At 35.5% G+C, this 24,342-nt stretch overlaps 2 protein-coding genes across 9 annotated transcripts in view; one reads left to right on the top strand and one right to left on the bottom strand.

The window, feature by feature from the left end:
* RUNX2 (RUNX family transcription factor 2) overlaps nucleotides 1-10,263 on the bottom strand; it is a 224,149-nt gene extending 213,886 nt beyond the window's left edge. For 2 of the 3 annotated variants that reach the window (XM_086743494.1, XM_086743496.1), the window contains exon 1: nucleotides 10,191-10,248. In XM_086743494.1, the coding sequence (XP_086599620.1) occupies nucleotides 10,191-10,248 (58 nt within the window). Of the gene's footprint in view, nucleotides 1-10,190 lie in introns of all 3 variants that reach the window. The other variant, XM_086743493.1, reaches the window with a different exon arrangement.
* The window catches only part of SUPT3H (SPT3 homolog, SAGA and STAGA complex component), a 275,033-nt gene that overhangs the window by 33,809 nt on the left and 216,882 nt on the right, over nucleotides 1-24,342 (top strand). The window lies entirely within an intron of this gene.

Genomic DNA, 24,342 nt, shown 5'->3' with positions numbered 1-24,342 from the left:
GTTGTGCTGTGTGTGCTGTAAGTTTTAAAGGAAGTTTTGCAACAAGAAGGGGTGAAGACACATCAGTAATTGATAACAACCAGGTATGTAAAGAAGAAAAAAAGACGTCTTTTAAATCAGTGTTGAGATTAGTAAAATTGTTGCCCATCTCAGTATCTTTATTAGTTTGATTAGATTATTCTTACTTTATGCATATCTGATCGAGTGGAATAGCCATTATATTATGTGTATTTTCTATATCTAGCCAGTTCAGTAAGCAAATAAGATTATTAAATGTGATGCTAGAAGACTTCAAGGAATTGTTAGTTCAAGTTCTTCTAACTTTATACAAAGCTGGTAAAATGTAGTAGCCATTAAGTAGTGTTTATTCAATACATCTGGTTGATTCAGAAGAGAGTGCTGAGGTCTGACAGTAGACTGTTTTTCTAGATTTAGTGTATTTCAGAATCTTTCGTGCATGTTGAGGAGCTACTGTATATTGTTACAGGGCAGATTTGTGTTTTACATTGCATGCATGTGCTATGCATCTACGCTCCTGACATTTTTATATGGGTTTTGTGGAGCACAAGCTTTCTGTTAGAACATGTCACTAAGAGGGGAGTTCAGATTGTATGGGTATTTTAAATTTATTTCACTCGGTCTTACCGTGCACCTTAAAAACGCTTGAACTGAAAACCAGTTCCTTTTTGCCTTTTTATCTTTTTCTTCCTTTTTAAATTTTTTTTTTAAGTGTGAGAAAGAGGCTATATTATTTTTATGATATACACTAAAATGTGAAATGATGAAGAGTAACTCTGATGATAAAGTAAAAAGCACATGCTACTGGTAACTAGGACTGTATGTTTCAAGATGTTTTTCAGTTGTGAAAATTTGATCAGTGAATTAACCACACATCCGGCTACATACATCTTTGATCAGAATTGGAACATTCCAGCTCATGTGTGTGTGTGTATACGTAAGCTGGCTCCATCAAGTAGATTTTACACATATGCTCTACACATGTGCCTTGAAATTAGTAAATTAGTGTTATAATTTAAAGTAACAAAATTATACTCTTTCAAGCCTTCGTTTTGTACCTAATGAGTATTGTAATAATTTATCTTTCTTTGTGGACAAGCTGAAGTCTTCATTTATTTTCAGATGTTTTAATACACATTTAGGTGGCTCAGCTGTAATTAAGATTTTGCTTTTAAAGGTAATATTAAAATGTTACTTTAATTGGCTTAGAACCCCAAATTATTACGAGATCATGACTGAATTAATTATTATACAGAATAACAGCATGATTTTAGGTACATTTCTGAAATACTGTAAATTAAAAGTTGTTCCAGCGGTCGCACGTGTTGCATTAGAATGAAAAAGTTCTTGCTACAGGATGAAAATTATTTGTGCTGTGGAAGATATATTTATTCCCATTTGACACTTTTTTTTTCTCTAGCTGGATGGTGGTGTTTTATTATTCACGAATGACTGGACTTTTTCTGAATGTTGGTTTCTTTAATAAAACTTTGCTATAAAGAGTTTGCCCTCTGAATTTGTTTTAGCATTTCTGTTCATGCCTTTTAAACAGAAAGCAGGTAATAAAAATACACTGCATAGCAAGAAAACTACAGCACTTAGTCTTGAATGTACAGAGTTGGATGTAAGAGGGGTGGGAAGGAAGCAAAGTGAATGCCCTTTATGCAGAAAATCCTTTTGGGAAAAGAGAACATTTTTACTGGTGTATACTAAGGTACGCCGCCTAAGTAAATAGTTGCTGCTTTCTGGTGCTGTTCGTTTTAAATAAACCATTCATTGTTACGGCGTGGTTATTCCACAAATAACCAAACACACTGGAGTTAAACTTTGATACCGCTGATTGGAAAAACACAGATGATGAACTCTCTTAATGTGAATTTATACTGGTGGTCTTTACTTAGAGGAAACAAGTTTTGCAGATTGTGTTAGGAAGTAAATATATTGCAGATTTTAAGTACCCTGTTACAAAGCTGCTCCTGTGCTGGAGTATTATACAATAGCTAGTAGCATTAATTCATCAAACGCTTGTTAATAAAGAGTCACTAAGCCAGACCATATGTGTCCCTTCAATGTTCGAGAGCAAATGTGACATTTTTTTTTCTTTTCTTTTTTCTTTTTTTTTTTTTTTTTTTTTTCCCTTTTCACCTAAAAGTTTTCTCTTTAAAGGTGAAGGATTCTCACTTGAATCGATGATGCCTTTGAACGAAAGCAGTTACTTGTGGAACTTAGACAAAAAATGCAGCAAGGGCGTAGATCGTGTAGCAGTTCAGTGTTATGGCTCACCTAAAAGGCTTTTTGAGTCCTGATAAACTAAAATAGCAAATTCTGACACAGTCCTCGGAATTAGACTTTTTGTTGGTCATGCCTTAAAATGCTTTTTAAGTTCTGTTGAATCCTAACTATTGAATCAGTGTAAAATTACTCTTGCTGATTCTACATGAAGGTAGGTATTTCTAGTAAATTATTGAAGTATTGTAGTATTAATATGAAAATAATGTTGTGGAGTAATATCAGTTCTTGGCAGTGCAACTCTGCATTTCACATCAGAATTCTTTCACTGTAAATGTGGTGTGCCTTTTTTTTTTATCACTTTCAGAAGAAATATATTGCACTGTGTATAAAAACAGCAGCTGACCTACAAATAAGACTACTTCGGCTAAAATCTATGGTTTCACTTTCAAAGTTGAGGTGAGTGAAGATTGGCCACCCTAATGTCCAGAAAAGCAGTTTCTCTTTTCATGGGACTATATGAAGAAGCAAGAAGATAACAAGAGACTTACTCCCAAACATATATTTCCTCAGAAATACTGCCATCTATTTTAAAATGAGTACTTCTACCATCTATTATTTCACTAGTAGCACTAACACGACTTACGTAGAACACTATAATAGCTTTAAGAGACATTCTTCTGTACAAATACTAAGACAAGACCCTTGCTGCAAGTCCCTACGTTGCATATTAGCACAGTAAGAAGAGATATGAGAAGAGCTGTAAATATTCTTTGGGTATTTGTACTGCTGGCAAATCTGAATGCGATAGGACATTCTCTTTTGCAACTTCAGCGTCAGGGTATAAAGTGTTCTACCAATAGAGACGTTTTCTAAATTTATTACTGGTTTTTTGTTTTTTTTTTTTCTTTTACTTGAAGAATTTCAAAATTTTGCACATATGGATTAGTAGGAATTAGAGGTTTGAACTGTATACACGTGCATGTTTGCACATACACAGCTCATTAACATTTCTTAAAAGAAAGAATACCCTGTTCTAATACCACACATGGATACATTAAATTATCATACTTTTAAAAATCTTTTTTCTGATTTGCATTTAAATGCATTGCAGCTATTTTGAGGGATTAACACTATCTGGAAGTGAATGTACTTAGGCATAATTATTTGTCTATACTGTTTTTCATTAGAAAACATAAGCAATTTGCTCTTTTGCTTACGTGTGTAGGGTCACATATATATTAAATGTTTGACGAAGAGATTCAATTCAACAATTAAAAATGACATGTAATGTCACCCTGCTCTGATTTGTTAGACAAGACCCACTTTCAGAAGAACTGCACCCAGCGTATGGTCGTTGGCGTATATGCGTATACGTGTGTATAGGCACAAACACATCTTATTAGTGTTACAGTTAATTTTCTGTGTGATCGAGGCTGGGTCCTTTTCCTCTGAACAATAAAATATTATGTAACTGGCAGCGGCTCTGTCTTTCTGTTGTAGTAAACCACAGAGTGGATTTAGATGTAAGATATCTGACCATGAGGGATAAGTAAACAATGGTTTGGCACACTTACGGTTCAAATAAATTCTGGGGAAAATAAATGTATGTAAGGTCATCAGCTTTTAACTTTCCTTATTCACAAAAATGAATGATAATAAATTTTAAGTCATCATGAAATGCTAGCAATTCGGATGAAATGTAATATGTGAAATAAGCTAATGTCTATCAGAAATACAGTAACCATATTCGGATGAATTCTTGCCAAAATATTTTTGCTACGGGGTTTTTAGCTATAACATATTAAAACTTAAAACTATTGTTAATTCCAGAACTGCCTGACCTTAATGAATATGGCATTTTTAAGAGATGGACAGCAGAAGAAACTGTTTTTAGCCTTTGCTGTAAAAATAAAGGTAGTTTTATTAGAGAAGAAAAAAAATATTTTTAAAGAAAACTGTAAAGAATACAGTAAATATAATACAAAAATACCTTCCTTTTTAAAGCACCCTGTGTATTTAAAGGAAAATGTAGCCTTTTTCCCTTTAATCTTTTGCTACGCTAAATTTGATTTTTAGAAATAAAAAAGTTTAATAAGGAATAGGTTGTGCAGAATAATTTAATTGCTCTGATTAAAATGACTTGAGCAGTTTAAGGCAGTAGAAAACCAATGTTTTTTTCCCTCCAAGGGCAAGTTCATAGATGAAATAGGAAACTTATAGCTACATGAGGAAGGCTAGAACTGTACACAGTATGGTAACAAGCAAAATAAAAAATATATACAGGAAACAGATGCATGAATAATGGATTTTTTTATTGGAAGTGTTAAACTGCTTTACGATATAGTAACCGGAGTTTATTTTGTCTTTGTGCTCATCTTTAAAATACTCTCTTCAGAGTGAGCTTTTCAGCATGTTAAGTGGCAGGGCTTATATTTATTTGTAGAAGAGAGCATGTTTATGTAAGGAAACCTGCTCTTAGATTTAAGCTTTATTAACTTAAAAACAAAAACACCTGAGAGCAGAAGATCGACCTCCTTAGTCTGTTCCCCATAGGACTCTAGAAGCCAGTTGGAAATAAACATATATAAAAGAAATTCAAGCTATTGTCTATAATGTGAGCAAAAATTAGTTTTGCCGATAACAGTAGTTGCTTGTGGGGGTTCTGTGGTGGAGGAGGTAGCAGTTTTCTGCATTTTGTGGGTGTCTGCTGTCTCCGGATGAAAAATCTGTGGTTAATTCTGAAGTCTGGCAAAATTTGCAAGGAGAATCTATTTGAAATAGCACACAGTTTACTAATTTATTTTTGAGTACACTTATCAGAGTCACTGTTGTGTTTATTCCTTTTAGACAAATGAACTTATTTTTAAAAATATTTAAAGGAACAGTTGAATATTTTCATGTTCTTAACTGGTTGTATGAAACTCAGAGTCTCTGTGTCGAAGTTAAGACTTTAAAATGCTTCAGGTTTTACCATCTTAAACTCACTATTTATCTTGAGGCTGCCTTAATTAAAATAATATATACTCTAAGGTATATTAAACGTGGCAATTTATTGTAATTCTTATTAATGGAGTGTATTTAATGAGTTTTCAGAACCAACTCCATCACCTACAACACACAATGTTGATTTTATTAGCTACATGGAGTAAAACATAGAGAAGGGCTGATTTTCAAGAGGCACCCGGCGCTGGCGGCTGCTGGTGGCTCCCGCAGCAGCCAAGCAGGAGAAATGTGGGTGCTCAGCACCCTTGCAGCCTGGCAAGGACAGGACCATTCCTCCCTTCCCTCTGCTTTAATTTCCACAGGAGTATGCTGGACTTGCGCATAAAAAATGCCAAATTTTGCTTCTGTTTTCAACTTCTTGGGTGAACTGACAGGTTTAGAAAATATTTCTTCTCAGTTGTTATTAGTGCTACCCATTGCTGGGTGCTTGACACATCCTTACACACAGTTTTTGTCTAACTTCTCTTTACATAGTTAGCATCTCTCGCAAGAATCATTTACTACTTTATTTTTCTCTGTATATCTAACTGCGTACACTATTAAATGCTCATTATTTACTTAAGGCTGCTCTGAGCTTCGCGTTATTCATAAAAAGTGCGACTGTGTTCTGAAAAGCAATCGGGGAAAAATAAAGGTATAAGGTGCAATTTTAAGATGAATATCAGGCTGACCACGACCAAGAAATCACACTGCTTGAGAGGAATTGCAGTATTATTGTTCTGCTCTTAATGTGGGGTGGCAGAGCCTTTAAATATTTCTGGTGGAGCAGTTAATACAGCATGGAAGTTTGATATTTGTACAGTTTGTAAAGGAATTTGAGGTGTTAGCCTATTTTGACTTCAGTTTTCAAGTATGCACTGGTGCATCATTAATCATAGGAAATGCAAAAATAAATAATATAGTCCCTTTGGATTTTTCATGTGAATACTTACCTTTTCCTTTTTTTGTATATACAGTTGAGGTATTTAGGTAACCCCTAACCTTTTGCTTCAACAAGGAGGTACAGTATAAAAATATTACCACAGTCTTCATATGAGCAGTTCTCTCTAAGAAAACCTCTAGATGAATATTTATTGAAAAAAAGCAAAGTTGCAATACAGAATGACTTAGCTTGGCCTGAATATTATATTTTAGACCACCAGTGAATAAAATTAAAAGCACATGGATTTTGAATAACTAGAAAAGGTTGTAATTGATTAGCACTGCATGAAAGTATTGAAGTGGAGTAAGTTTTGATTTGTGAATGGTTCTATTCAATAGAGATTAATCCTGTGTGTTTGATAAAATCTTAGTGCCCCTAATGAATTAGGTTTTTTTTTTTTTCTCCTCTCTCCCCAGTTTATTTAACCATCAGATATTTCAATGTTCTTCTAACAAACTGGAACATTTCGATCTTAGCAAATTTTACATCAGTGTAGTTGATTTAAACGGCATTGGCTATTAATAGTTCATTTGAGACAGATAATTTAACAGATCAGTGCATTTTGCTGCCTAAGAATCCTGTGAGTGATGTAGTGCAATTCTGCATGGTTTAGAGGTTTCGTGTACCGAAAGCCTTCGTGAGAAGCTTGCAGCTTTCTTAATGTACGTGAGAATTGTCATTCTTGCATAGTTTTCAGTATTATTTTTTAAAAGTCCTAATATTTTGAACTATATTTTATGCAAAGGGTGGTGATTCTTGAGATTTTGCTTATCATTCACAATAATATGAATATGTTAAACAGAGCTGGAGAATTTCTGCTCTATGTACATAGAAAATCAAAAAGGTTCTGTTTCTCTCTTATCAATACCTTAATTAAAATAGAAAAAAACAAGAGTCCTTAGCAGTTGAGAATTGAAATCTACAAAAGGTTTGGGTTTTTTTTAAGAATAAATGAGAAGATATTGAGCAGTATTTTAATATAAGCAGACTAAATTTTTTTTTGTTGTTAACTTGAATACTTTCATTGAGATTTACCACGTCTGTCTATTGGGATCAGTTTCCAGAAGTTACATGTGAAATAACTGATTAAATTATCAGACAAATTTTGATCTAATTTGCTTTCTTTGATGAAATGATGCTATGAAAATGCATAGAACATATTTGAAAACGCACTTTTTTTTTTTTTTAAATTGTAACTGTTGTGGGAGGCATTTAAGAAGTATTTAATTGCTGAAATACTTTTTCTAAACAGAGTTTATCAAATTTTCTGATAAACATGATGTTTGGGGTTTTTTTTTTGCATAGTGTTTATTTTGAGCATTTCTTTTTCTTCAGATGATATGGATTTGAATATACTATCCTTTGCTGTTTGAAATTAATGCACTTATCTTTAAAAGCTTAAGAAGGTTGACATAGGCATGATACAGTCAAAACCTGTGTATAAGTAGCTTAAGGCAGAAATACTCTGGATATGAAACATAATATTTAGTTAATTCAAATATACTGAATTGTAGAGGAATATATATATATATATATATATATATTTGTTGATTAGGAAACAATCCTTCCTCGTAGCTACTCTCGTTTGCCCTTCATATGAAGTCAAAAACACATAGAGAAAAGTAAGTGAAATAAGAATTTTCAGAAATATGATTAATGGCAGAGATTAGCAACCATGCGAGTTAATCGTCATAGCGCTGTTTTCCTTCCCTGTTATTACTCTTCATTATGTTTCATCACTTCATTCTTGAAGAGAAACATAATTAAATTCAACAGTTCTGGAAGGAATAAGTTGGGAATGGGAGTAGAAGGAGATACAGACAGCGCAGAAAGGAAGAATAGGTCCTGCATTCTGATGTCCATTGGTAGGGAACGGCAAATTCCCAAGTAACTTGGGTCTTCTGGCTTTTGTTCTTTTTAAAACGTACTCTGTCTCCTTTTTATAAAGGTGGGGTTTTTAGTTTTGTTTTTCGCTTAAGATATATTGCTTACATAGTGATAGAGTTGATGAGATTTTGTAGTTCCTTGCATCCATTGTTTGCACCCAAAGTGAAATTTGGGTACTCAAACCTACTTAGTGAAGTTTGGGGAAAAGTATTATTCACGTTACAGTACTTCTCACTCACTTTAGGAGTGATCAAAAGTGGATGAATTAAGCAGTCAGCACTCCGTGTTTTGATAATTTTAGCCAACTGAATTTCTTCTAATCTCTTTTGGAAGTAAAAGCAAAAGAAAGTCCCTATACATGTAAACTGTATTTCCTGTTGTAAACACTGGGATAATGTGGTCTGGCTGCGCTTCTACTGTGCTTCATTAAGACAGCGGTTGCAGTAGAAAAGCTGCTTCCCAGTTTAGCGTTAGCATTTCAGCTCAGCGTTCGGTGTGTTGTAGCTGCATGGGCACCACAGGTTCTGCTATCTCTTCTGGTATCTACAGATCATAAATTAAATGAGTCTGTCTCCCGGACAAAGCTATTCTTCATTTCTTTTCCTACACACTGTCTTATTCATGTGCTGAACTGGGAACCAGTCAAAACATGTGAAGTAGGAGGGGTAAAAGGATCTCCAGTCATCAGTTCCTTACAATACAAGCTTAATCGGGATGTGTATACTGAAAATGGTTCTAGCATTGTTTTTCTTAAAAGGGGGGCATGAGAGGAAAAGAAATAGGCTTAGCTACTGTCCCAACACAGTTTCAACATGATGGACACCATTAAGAAAATCTTGTAAGTTTTCAGAATTTTTTTTTTTTTTTTCCTTGATCTTTCAGAATTTTCATTTAGTTTTCCTGATCCTGTCTCAGGAAAAGATGCTTTGAAAATAATTTTAAATAGACTTCTTACTGCTCATCAAGGATGACTACAATACATTTTCCGACACCCTTTAAAACATAATTTACTTGCAGATAAATCCCTTAAAGTCCTATTCAGTTTTATTGACTATTTTGTGAGTGAAGTGCTCTGTACTGATTTTAAGACTGTATCTGACACGAAGAAGCTTTTCAAAGCGAGCAATGATAGAGGTGCAATTTTATAGCGTATTTATGATTTTTGTGGGCACGTATGTATACAGTGCATATAAATAATTACCTCAGTAGACATATATGATTTCTTAAAGGAGTTTGTGTTTACAGTTCAGAATATTGAAGTAGATATTTGGCAGTGCTCTTCTACAGAGTTTTTAAAATCCCACTTTGAATTAAAGCTTAAATTCATCAGCATGTTAAATCATGTATTTTTTTTGTTTCATATCTTAATATTTTTATGCATGAATGTTTTGCTGTGTTCATAATAAGTGTAATGAGAAGAATTTGCTTTTACAAATGCATACATTATCAAACATGCTCTGCTGTGAAATGAGGGCAACAAAAGCCTAGAGAACTGCAGATTTGCACTGATAACTCCATCTGATATAGATGCTTAAAAATGTCTGGAGCAATGACAGGGCACTTATGGGTAGGATAGGCTGCTATATGCTACACACTACGTGTTTTCATCAAGTTTAGAGAATAAGCAGTCTTAAATCCTGTAATTAAAGTCTCTTGCAATATCTTCCGTTAACCAGTCATGGTGGATGCATTTGAAAGTGTTCCACTTTACACCAGATAATCTCTATCTTAGTCAGATAGTCTGTGCTGTTGTTGATTAACTCACTAAACACTTTATCTTTTTCCCTGAGATAATATTAAACATTATCTTAGATTCCAAATATTAGTCTCGCCCAAATTTCTGTAGCTCCACCTGGACCCAGGTGACAGCTGAGCACACCTGCTGTCAAACACTGAGGACTAAGCCACTGACTTTGTTTTCCCCAGCTTGTCAGCTAACAAATCCGTTTATAAATCTGCAGAACTTATTTATGGTGACTCTTTTCCCCCCGCACGAACCAGGTATGCTATTTTAACACTCTAACATCCCATTCAGCAAGCTTTTGCTTAGATAACTGTAACCAGCGTTGTTAAAAGTAAGAAAACTCCCGACAACGGAAAACAGAAGCTCAAATATTCCAGGACTTACCCCAAAAGAAGTTTTGCTGACATGGTGTCACTGAACTGAACAGGCTGTTTGATGCCATAGTCCGTCTCGCCTCACGCAGAGCTTTCACCTCCTGGTGTAAATACTTCTTGGATCCTCAAACTGAAAACACAAACCATAGCCAAACCTTGTTTTAGTTTTGCAGTGTTCCTGGATTGCATAGACTCTAGAGTTGGTTTTTTCCCTGTCAAAAAATTGTGTAGCACTGGTAACATGTGAAAAGCAAGGAAACAAAACAAAAAAAAAAGAGAATGAGCAAATATTTGAAGGACCTACTATTACTGCATAGACTGTGGTTAGAGAGCACTTACTGACTCTGTTGGTCTCAGTGGCTGGTAGTGACCTGCGGAGATTAACCATTTAAAAACCAGAGCCTTCTTTGCTGTCCTCCTGGAGAAAGTTTGCACCGCACTTGTGGTTCTGTGGTTGTTTGTGAGGCGAATGAAGCATTCACACAATCCAAAAAAGCAAAAGCTTTAAAACTCCTTTTTTTTGCAAGCACTGTTACTGGAGCGAGCGAGTCATGTGGCTGTGACATCAGAGGACTCCAAGTAGGACTGCCTACACTGTGGCTTTTTCTTTCTCTCTCCTTTTTTTTTTTTTTTTCCCTCCTCCTTTTCTTTTTTTTTTTCTTCTCCTTTTTTTTTTTTTTTTTTTTTTTTTTTTTAATATTTTGACAAAAGGCCCGTGGTAAGGCCCTTCCTGGCATCCAGAAGGATATAGCTTTTTAATTTTTGTGACTCATGAGGATTTGGAGAGAGTACAAAATGCTGTAAGAGCCCAAACTTCTGTACAGTTAAAGCATATGGGCAGCAGAACTTTATTTGTACTCTCAGTTCAGGTTCCCCCCACTCTTCTTCCCCCCTCCTTTTTTTTTTTTTTTTTTTTTCCTTTTCTTTCTTTTTTTCGCCATTCCCTTTCCCTCTCGCTACTTCATTATTGTGTCTGTGGAAAAGTGAGCAAAATTGGCACAAGTGGCTGTGTGAAATTCTGAACAACAGTGATGATTTACAATAATTTACATCTTTGGATTGTAGCACGATCTTGGGTCTGCTTCGTATTTGCCGGGTGGCTGGATTCCTTCTGTTTTACTTTTTCTCCTTGTCTTCCTATACTTGTGAATCTGTAACTCATTGTAAGAAACGTTACCTTTCCGAAGCTCTGGTAGCAGGCTGCTTGTTGGGGTTGTGTTTTTTTACTGTGGCTGGCTGTCACAGAAGTGTTAGGCTGGGGATTCCTTTGCAAACCTGAAATCCCCTCTGCCTTGCTTTACGTGCCTTCAGAACTACTTGGCAGTTTGATGTCATGCAAATTAAGGGCAATTATGTTTCTTTCCTATTTGGGGCAAAAATCTGGCATTTGGCTATCATAACTAGTTGTGTGCTGTGGTCTAAGGGATGCTTTTGAACACTGGTGTTGCTGGGATTTAATGTAGACCTTGCGTAACAATGAGGTGTGAGAGCTGGGAGGCTTTGATCGCGCTTACATTAATTACTTACGATAGTTTCAGTGTTTAGGAGAAGTAGAACAGTCTTAGACTTTTAGGGAGACTATAAATAACTTTATTCAGCAGTTAATGTTAACACTTAGTTTGAAAATGAAACATAAATTTGATGCATATGTAAGATTTAGATACTTAGTATCATATGTGTGCATGTGTGTGTAATATTTTTTATATACTTCACGTATTGTAACTCTGACTTTGATTGTGTAATGCAAGCCGTTACTGTACCAGCACGGAGTGGGTTAACAAAAGCAGTATTTTTTTGTTTATAATAGAGGCTTTGAAATAAATTGCAAAATGCTGTGTGTAGTAAGGAATAATGTGCACAGACAGTGTGTATTAGTAGTCTTGATTTGCTCACTCAGATTCAGAACAAAATTGGAAACATCTTTGAGAAAGTATCTTATTTTTTTTGCCTCTTTGGACATTATGTCTAGAACTTTTCTTATTAGCATGGTTGTATCACAGATGCACTGTATTTTTGAGTTTTAGCTGAGTGATTTTTTTTTTTCAATTTTCTTTTTGTGATTTATATCTTTAGGAGCAGAAGATTTGTGTGAAACATTTTCTAGATATTGTTCAGCTTTTATTTGTAAAATAAGATACATCTCAGTGAAGCTGCCATCATTCCTTTTTTATTTTCCTCTTTGTCCTCAGCTTTCCCAGTAAGAAATTGGCCAGGAATGGTGTGAGATGAATAGCTGGAGATGTGGGTGGAGAGCAGGTTCTCTGTTTTGTGGGGATAGAGAGAAAATGAGAAAGGAGACTTCAGTAAAAAGTACAGATTGCGTTTCTGTTTTTATTATGTATTTATCAAAGCAACATAAAACCCTGTTCATAAAAACTACTTTCATAATATTTATTGTACAGTAAATGACATTTTTCTTAATTCAGTACTTTGAAAGTTATTTGATATTGCCAAATTTATAGAATTCTACCTTAAAATGAAATACGAGTGTTCTGCAAATCACTCACCTCGTATAAAAGTAAGGGTGACATTTAATTCTCCTAATGATGGATTGCTTTTATTTCTTTATATTTTCACATTATGGTTAAGAATATCGATGGAAAAAAAGTTAAGGGTATAAAAATGATGGAAAGAATTCTTTCCTATAAACAAAATAAGTTTGTGTGCATTGCAGTTTCAATCAGCTTTTGGTGCAGCAAAAGTTTTTAGAGGCTGCTGCCTCCATTATTTGTGGAACTCTTAATTGTAAGCACAGTGTTTCTTCAATTGCAGTTCTGCACTGCAGATATTTATCAACTTCTATTTGATGGTAGGTAGATTAAGTATTTTTATGTAATAGATAACTCGTGTGTTTATCCTAAATACTTGTTTTCGTTCGTATGAGTGCAGTCGTTTGATTTTTAAAACTCCAGAATTTATTCTTAGTCACTTCTTTAATATTAGAATATTGAACTTCCTACAGAAATCTGAATTTTGAAAGTTATTCAATTGAAATACTATGCTCAGGCTTTCTCTGGAATGGCTTTTTAGTTCTTTCACTTGTGTTTGCAAAGTTATTCTCTAACTTTTTAACTATGTTCTGATATGATAGCTTTATAATTTTTTTTTTAACTATACGTAGTTTTTTTTTCACCTGTGCTGTCAAGATCAAGCCCACTACAGTGAAGTCTTCATCTAGTAAAACGAAATGCAGTAAAAGCAGAAAAACAGACAGTTTAACTGAGTAATCTAGATGTAGTTTGCAGAAGCTGCCACTGAAAAAAAATGCTAGTTTTTTAGTACAGAGACGTTATGAAGCTGAACTTCATGCAGACGTAATACCTGTGAAACGGACGGCTTCTCTCAGTCTCGTTTCGGCTTCTGATGAAGCAGATGTGTGAATCCTGAAAATCCGTTGTATAACCAATGTCTGGATTGCAGACTTACGCTTGCCAGTCTTTTGTTTGAAAGGTAGATCTACAAAAATCAAAATTAACTTATGTGTTCCATAGGGGATGCTTTAAGTCGCAATTACACTTACAAAGGAAGTATTATGCTAAGGAATTTCTCTGGTAAACTATGGGCTTGATCTGTGACGACAAGCAAAATCTTATTTAAAGTCAATTGTAATGCAACGCTAAAAGATAATTACATCTTGCACTTTTTTTTGAAATGCGTTTTGAAACTTTTAAGCCATGCTTTATTTCCCAAAATGTTGCCTCATGTCACTCGGAGTTCATACAGCAGATAACAGTATGATACTCTGCTGGGAGCTTGGTTGTACTTAAGTGTTTGTTTCTGTGCTACAACCGCAGTGATAGAAATATTCTGCTTAAAGCAATATAGCGACAAACTTGCACTTACTTACAAGTCGTACAATATATACTATAAAAAGATGCTGATTTTTTTTTTTTTTATACTAAAGAAAGTCCTAATGCAGTTTCCTCAGATGCAGGTGTTAACTGTAGGTGTTGCTAACAGATCTGTTTACACTAAAGAAACTTTTTTTTTTTTAAGGAGTGAATCCTCTCTCATTGGCTCTATTTTTCATAGTCTAGAAATAATTATAATTTTTAGAGGGATAGTACTCTGTTTTCTGATGGTTCCTAGCTAATGCATGCAACATACCGTTTGATGTAAAATCTTTGCACACGTCATGGAACTTCTGTTGCCAGACTTGGGTGTCTTATAGACTTCTAACTTCCAGCATCTCTGCAACAGCTTCAAGTGTGCCGATATCACATACATACTAATCTGTTAAAGCAAAAGCTAAAACTGCCAATTAATTAAAGAAATTGTAGCGGCCAGGTTATTATGTTAAAATGCTACTTACTGGTGTCTTCAAGGAGTGGCATTGAACATCTGAATTTTACTGTTGCCTTTTTTATGATGATTTCCTATTCTCTGCCTTATAATCTTTTTTCTAAGTAAGATATGGCTTGAAGTAGACGGTGCCAGGGACCATTAAGCATATTAAAAAATGCTGTTATGTTTCTAGTGTAAACAAATGTTGTCTGTTTTCCATACAATGTAATGAGGCTACTGAAGATCAAATTAAACCTTAAGCTGAACTGTTATTTAAATTAAAAGGATAGTAATCTGTTAACCAGTGAGCGCATCATATGATAGCAAGTAGTATTAAACGATTTAATTCGTCTTGAGGTGCCAGCTCTCTCACTTCACAGAACAGAAAAGCTGTTCTCCAGTGAAATAATCTAACTCCTGATCAGGCTTTGAATAAGGAGCTACATCTTAATGGTCAAATCTCTCTCATCTTGCTTATTCTTGCTGCTCAAACATTTTTTTTCTGCTAAGTGTTACTTTTCTTGTGTCCCTCAAATACATACCTTGTAGAGAGAACCCCCTTTTGCTTAGATACACACATTCTAAACAGTCAATATATGGTGTTTAAGATCATCCTAACCTTCCAGCTATTTTCTCCTGTCTGTATTTTTTCCTTTTTTTTTTTTTTTAAAGTCAACTTGCAGAAAATATGGGAAACTTGTCTCATATAACAGCTGAGGATGTGGCTAGGTTAAGGCAGGAAACTGCTACCCACAATGCAATGTTACATACACTACCACTTAATAAAATTTATTTCAAACATGCTACTGACAAAACCAAAGAAAAATAATATCCTAACTATGCTAGTTAGTACACTAAATATATCTAGGGAAAAGTGAAAGTAATCTCTCTAGAGCCTTTCTTGCTTCTAGGATACAATGCTACCAGTAGTTAAACCAGAGCAGATCTCAGTAGTTAAACGCAGGGACCTATTTTTAGAAAATATTCACATTGCTGTGGAAATTAATGATTATATGCTTTTTAATAACAGTTGAAGCTGTTTTATATAGCCAGAACTCAGATAAACTCTCTCCTTAGATTTTTCTGGTCGTCAAAACATCCTGTTATGCAGTTTTAAAACTGGCAGCTTTTCTTGCTTCTTCCCATTTTCACTGAATCTTACCTGTACTGTAGCCAAGCAGCCTTTTACCTCTCCTTCCCACTTAATCTGTTTGGAGATTGGTGTGAAAATATTTTCCATGTCATATGTGGGAAAGGAACAGAGACAAGGGAAGTTCATCTTCCTAGATGATATGAAAATTTAAGGATTCTAGTTGTCTTTTTTTGATTGTCTGCAATTTGAAGGGTAATAATTTGTGAGAGGTAAATAAATTTACTTGAATTCTAAGGTAGATTGAATAGACTTGGATCTTCTGTGATTATTTCTAAATATCAGACAGAGATATGTATGAAGTCACTGCTGCTGCTCTGCCATAGATGTCCTGAAAGCCTTTTTCTAGATATTTTTGTTTCTATTTGTTTTTAAATGCACGTATATTAAGGGCGATCCTCTTACAGAACATTTTTGAAGCATTTGCCTCTATAGTTAGAGAACACTTATCAAGAACAGCTGCTGTGTGCTGTGGATCCTATCCATGGACTCATGGTGGTCTGCTGAACAACGTTCTTCAAGTTTGACAGGTGAGACAGAGACTCTCCAGTGCCACTGCTTTTGGATGAATCTAGCTGTGGTTGGAGAAAGTGCATCTTGCCAAAATATATGGGTAAGACCACACACAGTCTTTAAAATAGTTATTGTAAGCTTATTTTTAGGCAATATATGTCTTGACAGTTCTTTTATTTGCATGCCAGTTTGACTGCTGCTTATAGATTTTTCATTTATTTTAGTAATGGCAATTGCAGATTTAGATCTATGTTTGTAAAGCTTTTGCACAACATTTACGCTGGAAGAATACAGACTTGCTACTTTCAAACCTCAGTCAGGATTAGAGAACAGATTTTACAAAATATTAAAGCAGAGTATTCTCGCTCATCAGATTTGGTGTCAGTGTTTTCATATTAAACCCCATTTTCAGGGCCATAGTTCAGCAATAAAAATTTGCTTCTGGTTTTAAAATTATACCAGTTTCAGTAGCTTCTGTGCTTGTATAAGTCTGCAGCAATGTGGATTTAAAACATGAAATTAGTTCAGTAAGTAATAAAAACGAAATGTTTTTTTTTAAATTGCATAGTTATTAAATACTGAATTTAGAATCTGTATTTGATTTATGTTATAACTCCTGGACAGTATTTTTCATGTGTATTTTAATGCATAGAATATTCTTTGCATTCTAAGTGCCTACTTCAACAGTTGGCTCCTTAATGTGTCTTTAAAATATTGTACATTTAACTGACAGTATAGAAGGGGGTTGCACCCCGTAGAATTTCTGGGTAAACAATACCCATTCGGTAACTTTCAGAACAGATGTTTCTCAAATACCTCAAGAGAAATTAAATATAATACTGAAATGGAATATCATAAACCATTCATTGGGTAGTGATGCTTTAAAGTTACGGGTTCATAATGATATAGTTTTTCCCTATTTCTATATTTTCCTGATTATCTTTCATAGTTAATGCATGATTATTTCTCAGCAAAAGATTTCTCTTTTTTTATTACTTAACATTGCATAGTACTGTTGTTTATAGCAACAGACTTTACAGACAATTAAGGAAATAGTCACTGCCCTGAGGAGTATACAGTTAAATATATGCAGCTAGCCATTTAAGAAAGGTATGAAAAAGAGGGAGGGGGAAAACCCCATATAATGAACTGTAATAAAAATGAGTGATTTGAAGAATTTCATGAAGAAGGGAGAGTAGCTGGCTTTAATTTCATTATTAACTTTCTCCACATATTCTGGTATTAAAAGTGTCAGTTGTTTGTGTGCAATTGGCTGGTCTTGTTATCTGCTTGAACTTGAGCATGATGCCTGATCATCACAGTTGCTTCTCTATATTTTCTGAAAAACAAAACAAAAAAACCCCTAAAAAACCCAAACCCCCAACCTTGTAACATTTCCTTATGCAACAAATGCAAGTTTAAATATTTCTGTGCTATTTGTGATGTTTACATAAGTTTGAGATCCTCAGTCCTGTAAACAGTGTTTTTTTAGAAAAAGAAAAAAAAAAGGAAAATAAGGTAGTTCAATCCTTTCTCCCATTTATCTCTCCACATTCTTTTTTTTTCTTTTTTTTTCAGAAAGTATTTAGTACCTGGTTCTACTTCTTTTCCACAGCTTGTCAACCGTCTAAGCTTTCCCTTGTAATTAAAAATGTATTGTGGTTTTTTTTTTTTGTTGGAGAAGAGATCTGAAGATCATTCACAAGAAAGAGAGTAGAAAAGAGGATGAGAGAGGAACGGAAGGAATGAAGTTGGAAGGAGGAGAGTTAAACGGAGAATCTTAGGTTTTAATGAGTTTCTTTTTTAACAGTATGGCTCCCATTTTGTAGAGAAGGAATACAGAAGATGAGGAAAAATGAAGACACTGAAACAGGATGAAGAGCAAAAATATGCAGCCCTTTTCATGGTGACAGCATACGTAGGAGAAATTGCCCTCTGATCTCCCAGGCAATGTGAAACCCAGTTTGTTCTGAGATAGCTGGTTCAGATACTGGAAGCAGCCTTGCTGTGTTCAGTGTGGTGTTGAGCTCATCTGGAGTGAATTGGATGGTCTCTGTGTAGCGCTTAAAATGCCCCATATAAGTATGTTTAAAGAATAATAGAAGCGAATCAGACATAAAGTGGGATTGGGAAGAACATGGGATATGTTTGTATTAAATTTCCAACGCGCGATGTATTCTCTGTGTTCTCAGCTGGAGACTTGGTTGGTTGATTTTTCAAATCTGGAGGAGAAAACAAGCAGTATTTATAGACAGTCCATTCACTGGTGTTTAGATAAGCAGGTGTCAATTCTTTTTAAGATTTTTGATTTTTTTTTTTTTTTTTTTATTTGGTCATGCTCTGACTAACAGACTGCTTCATAACTGAATGGTGGTAATGAAGGGGAAAAAAAAAAAAATTACAGTCATTCCTTCCACTCATACCTCCTCCTTCTCTAACCTTCCGACCCCAGAAGCAGGAAGCAGGGCTGGTTTTTCAGAGAGACCCTGTGGTTTGGTTGCCAGAATCCAGACCTATAACTTCTAAGATAAATAATGCAAGCTTTGAGGAAATGTTCTGTGTGGATAAGACAGTATATGTATTATTTGTTTTGTAAATAGTTAAATATTTTATTGCTTTAACCATTTATTTCTGTTCTGTTTAGATGGATAAATAATAATTTGTTTTAAGAAGATACACCACTGCATATACTTGTTAGCTCCTGAGGGAAGTGTCTAGAAGGCACTCAAACCAATTAGCTCTGCAGCGTATTGCCAGTTGGGTGAACGGCGTGCTTCTAACTTAGAGACCCAGCCTATCATCAAAGTGAATTGTTATGTTTACATTTCAAGAGCAAATGCAGATTCTGGGTCTGCTGCTTGGCTGTAGGTACTGTGAGGGGTCAAAGGTGCTATGTGGGATGAAATTCTACATTTTGGCCTAAAAAGATGATAGAATAGAACGGTTTGGGTGGGAAGGGACCTTTAAAGGCCATCCAGTCCAACCCCCCTGCAAGGAGCAGGGACATCTCCAACCAGATCAGGTTGCTCAGAGCCCCGTCCAACCTGCCCTTGAATGTTTCCATGGATGGGGCATCCACCACCTCTCTGGGCAACCTGTGCCAGTGTTCTACCACCCTCATTGTAAAAATTTTTTCCTAATATCTAATATGAACCTACCTCCCTCTTTTCAAAAACCGTTACCCCTTGTGCTATTATAGCAGGCCCTACTGAAGAGTTTTTCCCCGTCTTTCCTATAGGCCCTCTTTAGGTATTGGAAGGCAACTATAAGGTCTCCTCGGAGCCTTCTGTTCTTCAAGATGATAGTGGACAACCTAGAGTAGGGTATTGCCTGCTGATTACATCATGTATGAGGACAGGCCTTAGCAGTGAATGGGCAGTTAGTACCTGAAACACTTTTGAAACTGTATGGCCAAATTCCTTTTTAGTGATTGGAATAGGAGCATGTTGGAACAGGGTCACTAGAAAACATTTTTGTTGGAAAATTCAACAGCATAGTCACAAATTAATCCAGGCTGAAATATAAATAGTGTTCTCTAGTATTTTCTAAATTCCTTTCTTGAGACCATTCTGCTTCTGGAGCTGTGTTTTTTAATTGTTCTGGGCCTGAAAAGACTTTGGACTCAAGGTTATCACTCTGTCTGAAAATTAGTTCTAGAATCAAACAAATCTCGATTTCATGTACTCGCATATCAAAGACATGTTGATTGGTTAATATTTACGTGGAATAATAACATTTCTTTGTACTTTATAAGCTTGGTATTTTAGAAAAAGCTGTATTTTAGGGATGTGGGATCTACATTATAGATTAGGGCCTGTTGCGATAGGATGAGGGGTAATGGTTTCAAAATAGGAGGAGGTAGATTCAGATTAGATATTAGGAAAAAAATGTTTTACGCTGAGGGAGGCGGAACACTGGCACAGGTTGCCCAGAGAGGTGATGGATGCCCCATCCCTGGAAACATTCAGGGCCAGGTTGGACGGGGCTCTGAGCAACCTGATTTGGTTGGAGATGTCCCTGCTCCTTGCAGGGGGGTTGGACTAGGTGACCTTTGAAGGTCCCTTCCCACCCAAACCGTTCTATGATTCCATGATTAATTCCTATAACACTCACTTTGTACGGAAATCTGTTAGATGAGGTCAGTTATAAGAATTACAGCCTCCGTGACATTCATCTCCTTTGGATTTCATAGTCTGTAGTCCTGCTGCCAGAGCAGGTCCGTGTAGCCAGGCTGCCTCATGTATTTGGGGAACCCATGGGGATGTACGGATTGATGCCACCAGATCTTTCTGTAGGATGAAGCAGTGCTCTGGGCAGTTTCCTGCTTTGCTGAAAATCCCAACACTAAAGGAAGTGTGGCCTTCTGTGAGCCAGCGTTCATTCTCCTGGCATGGGCTTTGAGGTGGGGCCCTCAGAAATAACTGGGTTCTCTGTAAAGTTTTAAATGAGTTGACCTTTGTCTTTACATTTTGTGCCTTTGCATCTCTGGAGGTGGAGTATAACTTTTTCTTGTTTTAAAAAGAAGCTTCAGTAACTGTTGAGATTTGGGAATAAAGCAGAATATGCAATTTTATTTTGCCATCTTTATCCTGCTCATTCTCTAAAACTTGTAATTGTTGTCCTTTCTTCAAAGTAGTTTAAAAGTATTTTTACTTTTTATGAAAATCTAAATATTTTCTTGCTTTTTAAGTCCAGTTTTGCCCAGTGTGGGTTTGAAGCAGCTCCCTAGCAGAATGTTTATATTTCAGTTTCAGGAAAAATGATACCAGGCTGTTCAGAAATTTGCAGTAGTAAGTGGCATATTTACAAGCTAAACATCATGATCAAAGAGTTGAAGGAATAACAAATTTAGTTGTCTTTTGGACAAAATTAGAATGGAATAGCGTTTGATTTGTCATTTATCTTCAGTATGATTCATTTTTCTTCTGTTTTAATTGAAGAGCAAATCAAATTCATAACTGAATACAGTTCAATCTTCTAATTTTCTGATGTGGGTAGAAAATATCTGTTTTATCTGTGTATAGGAACTACAGTAATTTAAGGTTATTTTTCCCTTTGATTAACTGAAATAAGCTGAAAGAGTTAGACATTCATTACATGACATTATTATGCCCAGACACATTTTTAGAATTCATGAATTTTACAGAACACTAATTCTTTGAGTGCTTTTCTTTTCAACTCTCATCAGTAACTGTTCCTAGATTGGACATGTGACGGATATGCAGCTAAAATAGTAAACGTCTTCAAGATTGCCTATTAATTTTGAGGTCTAATCTGAGAAACTTGGAAGTGGAACTATTCCCAGCTGATGGGTGTGTGTGGGTGGTGTGGTGGGTTTCCCCCCCTCCCCTTAAATCCATGTTCCTCTGCTAAAAAAGTAAGTTTAGCTAAATTTCACACCGTAAGAGTAAGTTGATGAAGCTAGCACAGAAATGCTAAAATTAGGGTTTCTGGTGATCCTTAGTACAGCCCCATTGTATGTGGTACATGATAATAGTGTTAATTGATTGCATTTCTTTTTTTTTTTTTTCAGTCCCTAGAAGTCCTGACTCATTCTTTGCATGGAATGATTCCTGCTCACTTCAGAGTTAGTTATTTAGTGATTTTCTTTTTATCACTCATTGCTCATTGTATGGCTGCCTGCCATCTTCCCTGCACAGTATTCTGACTCTGCTATGAAGAAGAATTACTAACTTTCATGTGCTCTTTTGTGGCACATGTCACACTATGAGAGCACTCAACAGATACTGTATTCTTTTCTTCACAGTACTCTTGGGAGAAATATGTTGTTCTCTGTATCAAATACATAGTTTGGTGGGGGTACAGAGACAATGAAATTTTAGAAAGAAGAGACAAATTAAAACCCACACTTCACAGTCACTCTGCAGTACCCAACTAGGGTGTACTGTTTGTGAAAATGCTTAGCTTTGTCTGTACACGTGCGTAAGTTTAAATGGCTCATTTTTTTCAATAATATATAGATGAACTTGTGCAAATCACATACTGTGGTTTAAACAAGGAATGAGTAATTACTGATCACTTCCTAAAAGGGAGCATGGTTAATTGGAGTGTTGTTCTGATCTAGTATGACATTTCTTTATTCTTGTAGGTAGATGAGCTTCACTGTATGTGTTTTCCAAACATGAAGTTAACAATTTGGAGCTCAGCATGTCCGCTTTTATGATCAAGAACATATGCAACTTCTTATAGGTTCCAGTGGGTGGCTTCATGGAGACCAAATGGTTTCATCATAATACTGGAAGCAATAGGTTGAGGGTACAAGTCTCCTTCACCTGAATACCAGATTCTTCCTGTGGCCTAAACTCCTGACACATTGACTGTGTGACTAATTGGATGACTTGCAGGTGGCTTACAGGTAGGAGCTACGGTCCACTTCAGTGTAAAACAGGGCAAGGTGAGGTAAGGAGATGGGTCCCAAGATGGTGTTTCCGTCTCAACCATTTGTATTTTCCTTAAAAAAAAAAATTGAGGATTTGGTTATTTTGGCAGCTTTCGTGCCAACACTGACCTCCTGATGATCATTTGACATGTTTTGTGCACAGGAGCTGTGTTTAAACTAATCTATATGCAGAGCAAGTATCAAAAGGATGTTTCACTATTTAGGATATTGATTTACCATCAAGACACATAGATTCATTTTACCACAGTCTTGCTTTGAGATATTTGATTAACAAACTCAAAAGTGTTGGCTTTAGTGGGAAGTAGGGTATTTAAAATACCTCTCAAGAAGTCGGATTGTCTTGGTGTTGGTTTTTTTTTTTTTTTTTCTTTTCATTTGTAAGCTGCTGATCTGTGAAATTGGGGTGGGGAGATGCTAACATATTGAGGATAAAGGATAAAAATGATAAACAGCAAAACCACTCTTAATACGAAGCTGTGGAAAGATCATTAAAATGTTGTATGTAACTCTTTCTTTTTTTTTTTTTGCATTTCTTTTGATGGCTGTATAGAAGTCTGTACAGCACAATTCTCCTTTTTCAGAGTTCTCATATTTCTGTGGAAATAGAACCAAGAAAATAAGGAGAAAAAAATCTTCTGTATTGCTACTTTTCACTTGGTTAACAAACAGGGTATTTGTTAGTGGAACTTGCTGTGTTTTATGTTTTCAGATATTAATTATTAGCTGCTTCTCTCCTCCTTCATGCTTGTTTAGAAGGTAAACAAGTTAATTATGTTTTACAAGTACATTATGGAGACAGACCGATTCTGGGTCTGAATTTGGGAGTCAGTATTACCTGTTCCAGAATAGGTACTTGACTTGCTGTCGAAAATACATGGTTGTGTTCAGCTCTTAACAGGCCTTCAGTCTTATTTACTTCATTATTAGACTATCTATGCTTTAGTTAAAGATGAAAAAATATGAAAATGTGTTGATAGAAACAGGCCTTATGTGGCGTTATTAAATAAAGGTCTTTTTTAGATGTCTAAACATAGGATCTTAGCAATTTCAATCCAAGCTTTGACCAGTGGGGTTTTTTGCTGGCTTTGAGGTAGTCACTTGAACTTGACATGCATCTGTTTTGGCTTGTTTTTTCCTTCATTTAGCAGAAATCAGGAGTGATTGTGCTGAAGTGATTGCAATTTTATATAGGGAAAAGAGCTGTGAAAAAGCAGAGAGAATGCTATTGTGGCAAAGGGCTGTAGTCTGGTGCCTGAGAGGTGAGTTTAGCTATGGGGCTGACCCAGAGGCTTCCATTGGAACTTTCACAAGTTAGCTAAATTGTTCTGTTCTCTGGTTTGTCATCTGTAAAATGAGAATGATAGTTTTATTTTGCTTTAATAAATTTAATTTAATTCATTTGAGGGATGTTCAGATACCAGTGACGAACATCATAGGAGTACCAACGTTAACGCTGAGTTTCTCTGTTGTGTTTGATAGACTTTTTAACCTCCTATAACTCTGAGAAATAGAGAAGACTGCCTGGTACTTCACCATAAAAGTGAAGATTTACACTACTTAAATAGTTGAAGTGCTAAGTCATATTAAGATCTTTTTCAACTTCATTCACCAGTCAGTATCGTAGAGTATTTTAGCAGAGTATTAGCATCTTTCAATTGATTTAACTCCCTTCATGGATTCTCCTACAAGTTCTCTGATGTCAGGTTTTGTGTTACATTTCTTCCCGCTATCAAAGTTAATATCCTGGGAACTGCTTGTGTCAGCTAAAGAGATTGCTAGTGACTATGGTACATT

The sequence above is a fragment of the Chlamydotis macqueenii genome, chromosome 3, assembly GCF_036417535.1.
Source record: "Chlamydotis macqueenii isolate bChlMac1 chromosome 3, bChlMac1.mat, whole genome shotgun sequence".
Lineage (NCBI taxonomy): Eukaryota > Metazoa > Chordata > Aves > Otidiformes > Otididae > Chlamydotis > Chlamydotis macqueenii.
The sequence above is the reverse complement of the archived record's forward strand: the minus strand, read 5'-3'. Positions and strand labels throughout refer to the sequence as shown.